The 7,500-nt window shown below is 46.5% G+C and overlaps 1 protein-coding gene across 1 annotated transcript in view; it reads left to right on the top strand.

Annotated features, from left to right (window-relative positions):
- LOC143282816 (glutamate receptor ionotropic, kainate 2-like) overlaps positions 1–7,500 on the top strand; it is a 189,979-nt gene that overhangs the window by 97,129 nt on the left and 85,350 nt on the right. Inside the window, 1 exon segment of the mRNA XM_076588606.1 lies at positions 1–88. This exon segment is cut by the window's left edge and continues 164 nt beyond it. Coding sequence (XP_076444721.1) covers positions 1–88 — 88 coding nt within the window.

Raw genomic sequence — 7,500 nt, 5'->3', positions numbered from 1 at the left:
AACTACCTGACCCTGTCCAGGGCCTACCGCGACGTGGTGCACTACTGGGGCTGGGACCGCTTCACCGTGCTCTACGAGGACAACGACGGTAAGGAGGAGGATGACGATGACGACGACGACGACGACGATGACAACGACGATGATGATGATGGTGACGTTGGTGATATTGATGATGATGATGGTGATGGTGACGATGGTGATATTGATGATGATGATGGTGATGATGATGGTGATGGTGATGATGATGGACAACGAAGGTAAGGAAGATGACGACGACGACGACGACGATGACAACGACGATGATGATGATGGTGACGTTGGTGATATTGATGATGGTGATGGTGACGATGGTGATATTGATGATGATGATGGTGATGATGATGGTGATGGTGACGATGGCGATAATGATGATGATGATGATGATGGTGGTGGTGATGGTGATGATGATGGACAACGAAGGTAAGGAGGATGACGACTATGCTGCTGCTGCTGATGATGATGATGATGACGATGGTGATGATAATGATGACGATGGTGATATTGATGATGATGATGATGATGATGATGATGATGATGATGATGGCAAGTGTGTGCACAGTGTGGTGATTGTGATAATAATGTCGTTGTGATTATGACAAAGTGAGGAGATGATGTTGACGACGGTGACAGTGTGTGGACGATGTGACGATGTGAAAATGATGACGTTGTGGCAACGAGAAAATGAGGAGATGATGAGGAGGAGGATGTGTATGACAATGACAATGAAGTAAGGAGACGACAGTGACAATGTGACGACGTGACAAAAACGGTAAGGAGATGATGACAGTGTGGACAATGTGACGATAATTGCGTTGTGGCAATGACAAAATAAGGAAAAACAGTGACAAATGTGATTATGACAAAGTGAGGAGATGATGTTGACGACGGTGACAGTGTGTGGACGATGTGACGATGTGAAAATGATGACGCTGTGGCAACGAGAAAATGAGGAGATGATGAGGAGGAGGATGTGTATGACAATGACAAGGAAGTAAGGAGACAACCGTGACAATGTGACGACGTGACAAAAACGGTAAGGAGATGATGACAGTGTGGACAATGTGACGATAATTGCGTTGTGGCAATGACAAAATAAGGAAAGAACAGTGACAAATGTGATGATGTGACAAAGACGTTGGCAATGACGATGTGGTCAGGACGTTGTGACAATGAAAACGTTAGGAGAAGACGATAGTTTGGACAGTGTAACATGCAGCCGACAATGACAAAGTACGGAGATGACGACAGTGTGACGATGTGACAATGACGTTGTGATTGTGACAATGACAAAGTAAGGAGATGACGACAGTGTGACGATGTGACAATGACGTTGTGATTGTGACAATGACAAAGGAGGAGATGACGACAGTGTGACGATGTGACAATGACGTGATTGTGATAATGACAAGGTAAGGAGACGATGGCAGTGGCAATGTGACGAGGTGACAATAATGACGTTGTGATTGTGACAATGACAAAGTCAAGAGATGATGACAGTGTATGGACAATGTGACGATGTGACAATATTGACGTTGTGACACTGACAAAGTAAAAAGGAGACGATGTGACAGTGACGTTGACAATGACGAAGTCAGGAGATAATGACAGTATGTGGACAATGTGACGATGTGACAATGATGACGTTGTGACAATGACACAGTCACGAGATTATGACAATGTGTGGACGATGTGACGTTGTGACGATGACAAAGTGAGGAGATGAAAAGTGACAATGTGACAAATGTTGCAAAGATGTTGTGTCAATGACAAAGTAAGGAGACGATGACAGTGTGGACAATGTAACAGTAATGACGTTGACAATGACACAGTGAGATGACAGTGGCTGGCAGTGTGACGGTGTGACAAAGACGTTGACAGCGACAAAGTAAGGAGGAGACAGTGACAAAATTTGACGATGTGACAAAGATGACGTTGTGACAATGACAAAGCGGTGGCATGATGACAGTGTGGACAGTGTGACCGCTCTACCGTTCTCTACGAGGACAACGACTGTTAGACCAGACCGAGCAGCACAGCAAAACAGTACAGAAATAAACATCATAGACTGCGGGAGAGAAAGAACAGTTAGTGTCAAAACATAATAATGTGTATTTATATAGCGCTGAATCTTGTGCAGAGACAAATCTAAGCGCTTTCACACCAGTCATCCACACGCATGCACAACTCTAAAACCGAAGAAAACTGAAGACAAGGAAGAGGTAGGGGGGGGGGGAGGCTATCTTGTGAAGAGGTGGGGTTTTTTTAAGGCCAGACTTGAAAGAGCTGAGTGTGGAAACCTGATGAAGCGAAAGAGGAAGTTCATTCCAAATACAAGGTCCAGAGAAAGAGAAAGAACGGCGTCCAACAGTGGAGTGTTTGAACATGCTCGAAACAACAAAAGGAGAATAGATTGGGAAGGCAGAAAAAGCAGACAGCCATGCAGGGGGGAAAAAAAAGGGGGGGGGGGGGCAGAAATAAAAAGAGCAATATAAAAGAGCTAAATTCTAGCACAGAATGTCCAGAAGGTGCTGATGTATCTATTTACACTAGAAGATCCCCGACATCCCCACTAAGGGGTGGTGGTGGTGGTGGTGGTGTGGGTGGAATAAGTTGGTTTGGGTTGATGGTGGGGTGGTGGTGGTGTGGTGGTGGGTGGAGTAAGTTGGTTGGGTTGATGGTGGGGTGGTGGTGGTGTGGGTGGTGTGGGTGGAGTAAGTTGGTTGGGTTGATGGTGGGGTGGTGGTGGTGGTGGGTGGTGTGGGTGGAGTAAGTTGGTTGGGTTGATGGTGGGGGTGGTGGTGGTGGTGGTGGTGTGGGTGGAGTAAGTTGGTTGGGTTGATGGTGGGGTGGTGGTGGTGGTGGTGGTGTGGGTGGAGTAAGTTGGTTGGGTTGTTGATGGTGGGGTGGTGGTGGTGGTGGTGGTGTGGGTGGAGCAAGTTGGTTTGGGTTGATGGTGGGGTGGTGGTGGTGGTGGTGTGGGTGGAGTAAGTTGGTTTGGGTTGATGGTGGTGGTGGTGGTGTGGGTGGTGTGGGTGGAGTAAGTTGGTTTGGGTTGATGGTGGTGGTGGTGGTGTGGGTGGTGTGGGTGGAGTAAGTTGGTTTGGGTTGATGGTGGTGGTGGTGGTGTGGGTGGTGTGGGTGGAGTAAGTTGGTTTGGGTTGATGGTGGTGGTGGTGGTGGTGGTGGTGTGGGTGGAGTAAGTTGGTTTGGGTTGATGGTGGTGGTGGTGGTGTGGGTGGTGTGGGTGGAGTAAGTTGGTTTGGGTTGATGGTGGTGGTGGTGGTGGTGGTGGTGTGGGTGGAGTAAGTTGGTTTGGGTTGATGGTGGTGGTGGTGGTGGTGGTGGTGGTGTGGGTGGAGTAAGTTGGTTTGGGTTGATGGTGGGGTGGTGGGGGTGGTGGTGGTGTGGGTGGAGCAAGTTGGTTTGGGTTGATGGTGGGGTGGTGGGGGTGGTGGTGGTGTGGGTGGAGCAAGTTGGTTTGGGTTGATGGTGGGGTGGTGGTGGTGGTGGTGTGGGTGGAGCAAGTTGGTTTGGGTTGATGGTGGGGTGGTGGGGGTGGTGGCCGGAGGGTAAGATGGCTTTTTTTGTTGTTGTTGTTATTGTTGCCCTGCTGGTTATTCTTAGGGCACAAGTGTTCTTCTTGTCTGTTTGCTTTCGTCGAGACCGTTGTTTTTTGGGGGGTTGTTTTTTGTTTGTTTGTTTGTTTTTTTGTTTGTTTTGTTTCTTTGAAAGTGTTTTTCTCTGTGCTGAGAGGCCCAGTTTCTTGCTCTTTCGACTATCTGTTATTTGCTTGTGGTTTTTCTTGTTGTTGTTGTTGTTGTTGTTGTTGTTGTTTTCATGCAACTGCGTTTCGCTTGCTGCTTCGTGTGTGTGTGTGTGTGTGTGTGTGTGTGTGTGTGTGTGTGTGTGTGTGTGTGTGTGTTTGTGTGTGTGTTTATTCATGTCTGTCTCTATGTATGCATGTCTGCGTATGAAGGCATGCGTGCAAATATATGGACAAAGAGAAAAAGGAAAGAGACAGACAGATAGACAGACAGACAGACAGATAGACAAACAGAGACAATGAAACAGGCAGAAAGAAAGAGAGAGAGAGGAGAGAGAGATCGGGATGGGTGAGAGACACAGGTATAGCCAGAAACACAGAGGCAAATACAGTGAAAAACAAACAAAAAAAGACAAAAAACAAAACAAACAAACAAAAAAAGTCAAGAAACAACAAAACAACAACAACAACAAAAAAGCAGTTTCAGTTTCAGTAGCTCAAGGAGGCGTCACTGCGTTCGGACAAATCCATATACGCTACACCACACTGACAAGCAGATGCCTGACCAGCGGCGTAAAAAAAACAACAAAACAACCCAACAACAACAAGAAAACAACAACAACAGCAACAACAACCAAACAAAAACAAAAACAAACGAACAAAATAACCACTGGTCGTTTTTACCGCCAGTAGCAGTCGCTCTCGCTAACGAGTTACGGGGGGGGGGGGGGGGGGGTGAAATCAAGGTTGGAACGGCCATTCTTCCTTAATGGCCTCTAATGTGATCACGTCATCGTCAGAGCTGTTGAACTAAAAGCCTTTAGAGGGATGGTGGAGCACTGTTTTCATGTTTCTTTTCTTTTCTTGTTCTTGTTCTTTTCTTTTTTTTCTTTTTTTCTTTTTCACCGTACGGCATTTTGGAAATATTATATCGCTCTGTCACTGCCTTGTCTGTCTGTTTACACGTTTGTCACTGTTGTCTCTAGCTCGCTATTTCACTGTCTGTCTAGCTGCCTGTCTGTATGTCTGTGTGTGTTTAGTTCTGTCTGTCTGTATGTTGTTGTTGTTGTTGTTGTTTTTCTCTCCCTCTCTCGCCCTCATTCTCTCTGTCTGTCTGTCTGTCTTTCTCTGTCTGTCTCTCTGTCTCTCTGTCTGTCTGTCTGTCTTCCTCCCTTTGTCTCGCCCCCCGCCTCCCTCCCCCCCCGCTCAATCCCTCCCACCTCCTCTCTAACTTTCTCCATCCCTTTGTCCCGCTACCTCCACCCTCTCTTCCCCCCCCCCTCCCGCCCCCCGTCTCTCTCTCTCTTCCCCTCTCTCTCCTCCCTCTCTCTCCCTTTCTCTGTACCTCTGTCCCTCTACCTCACCCCCCCCTCTCTCTCTCCCCCTCTCCCCTTCCCCTCTCTCTCCCTCTCTCTGTCCCTCTACCTCACCCCCCTCTCCCCTCCCCTCTCTCTCCCTCTCTCTGTCCCTCTATCTTGCTACCTCCACCCCCCCCCCCCTCTTTCTCTCTCGCCCCTCTCCCAACCCCGCCCCCCACTACCCTCCACTCTCACACTCCTTTTTTCCTCTGCATTATTTCTTCAGGGCAGAGTTATCGCGGCTATGATGTAACGACAGCCTTTCATCTTTCTTTGTGCTCGTCCGGGGCAAAAAAGTTCCGTCATTTCGCTGGAGATGCTGGGTTTAGTTAGTTCCTGGTCAAGAAAAAGAAAAAGCAGAAAAAGAAAAGGAAAAAAAAGAAGAAAAAAAGGAGAAGAATTAACAGCCTGTGTTTTTTAGTGCCTGACTGACATTTTATACCCGGCTTTCCGCTGTGTGTGTGTGTGTGTGTGTGTCTGTGTATATGTGTGTGATTCTGTGCGCGCGCGTGTGTATGTGTGTATGTGTGTGTGTGTGTGTGTGTGTGTGTGTGTGTGTGTGTGTGTGTGTGCGTGCGTGTGTATGGGCGTGTGTTTCTCTGTGTGTATGTGTGTGTGTGTGTGCGTGCATGTGTGTATGTGTGCGTGCGTGTATGTGTGCGTGCGTGCGTGTATGTGTGCGTGCGTGCGTGTATGTGTGCGTGCGTGCGTGTATGTGTGCGTGTGTGTGTGTGTGTGTGTGTGGAACAGGACGGCATGGGTTTCGCGTGGAGAATTCATGCAGAAGATAGTTTGGTTGACTCACTCATACTGGTGGTGGTGGTGATGGTGATGGTGGATTCAGTTGGGGTTTCAGTCTGAGTTTCAGTTTCAGTGAGACGGAAATATTGTTGAGGGCCTTTTAATAAAGCATATAAACTATATATAGCACATCCTGTTTTGTTGTTGTTGTTATAAATAAACACAAGAACAACATGTGGGAGTACTGATTGGTTTTTATATCTCAGGTATACAGATATGATTATACAGACAGTTTGACAGAAACAGAGCCTGAGACAGACAGAGAAAGAGAGAGACAAACAGACAGAGAAAGAGAGACACAGACAGAGAAAGAGAGACAGAGAGAGAGAGAGAGTAGCGAAATAAAATGCAATGTTTGTCTTAATCAAAATGACACGTTCGCGCTTGTGCTGATGAAAAGAAATACGTCCAGCTGTACATTTCACAGCGAAACACACCGTAGCCTAGTCTTTAAAAAAAACCCACTAAACATTTATGCAGTAGCATTCCATTCCACCATCTATTCATTTCACACCGTGTCAGTTTCACATTGGGTCCATTCCACATCGTGTCTTTGAGAGGAAGAGGTCTTTGAGCAAATATAATTCCATTTCCCCTCCTACCCCGCTAAAAACAAACAAACACATAACATCATTAAGTGACCCAAGCAAAGGGGAAAGACGGAGAGATAGAGGGGGTAGGGGGAGATAGGTAGATAGATAGATAGATAGAGAGAGAGAGAGAGAGAGAGAGAGAGAGAGACAGAGACAGAGACAGAGACAGAGAAACAGAGAGAGAGGTATGACAATAAAAACAATCTTTATTGACAATAGCGTTTTCGGCTTTTATGCTAAATGTCATTGACAACTGAAGAACGAACGCTGCACAAAAAAGAGTGAAAGGGAGAGAGAGAGAGAGAGAGAGAGAGAGAGAGAGAGAGAGAGAGAGAGAGAGAGAGAGAGAGAACACTGAGTTTAATCATGTGTGGTGTATATAGCGATAAAAGTGCGTAAGCTTTCTGAAGGAGTGAGACAGACAGAGAGACAGAGAAAGACACAAAGAGAGAGAGAGAGAGAGAGAGAGAGAGAGAATGTACAGGCCATTGCCCCTTATGTGTGCTGCAGCTGAACAATTATTAAACACAATATTGTCAGTTCAACATCAAAGAGCAGTGCACCGTCTGTCTATCCTTCAAGAAACACCAACAGATCGAAACCACCTTGAATGCTTTGTGCAAACAGACCCATAGGTTTCTAACCCTATGTTCGCTCTTTGATCCAAGAATGGGCCCAAAGCTCAGATTATATCACAGATTGACATGTTGGGCCAAAAGCAAAGTGAGAGCTGTATGATCAATGCTTTTTCTCTGCGCTTCAATGGTGAAGTCGTATTCAGCTTGTATTTGTATTTGTATTTGTATTTCTTTTTATCACAACAGATTTCTCTGTGTGAAATTCGGGCTGCTCTCCGCAGGGAGATCGCGTCGCTATACTACAGCGCCACCCTTTTTTTTGTTGTTGTATTTTTTCCTGCGTGCAGTTTTATTTGTTTTTCCTATCG

Source organism: Babylonia areolata, chromosome 6 (assembly GCF_041734735.1).
Source record: "Babylonia areolata isolate BAREFJ2019XMU chromosome 6, ASM4173473v1, whole genome shotgun sequence".
In the NCBI taxonomy this organism is placed as follows: Eukaryota; Metazoa; Mollusca; class Gastropoda; order Neogastropoda; family Buccinidae; genus Babylonia; species Babylonia areolata.
This window is presented reverse-complemented; position numbering and strand designations above follow the sequence as displayed.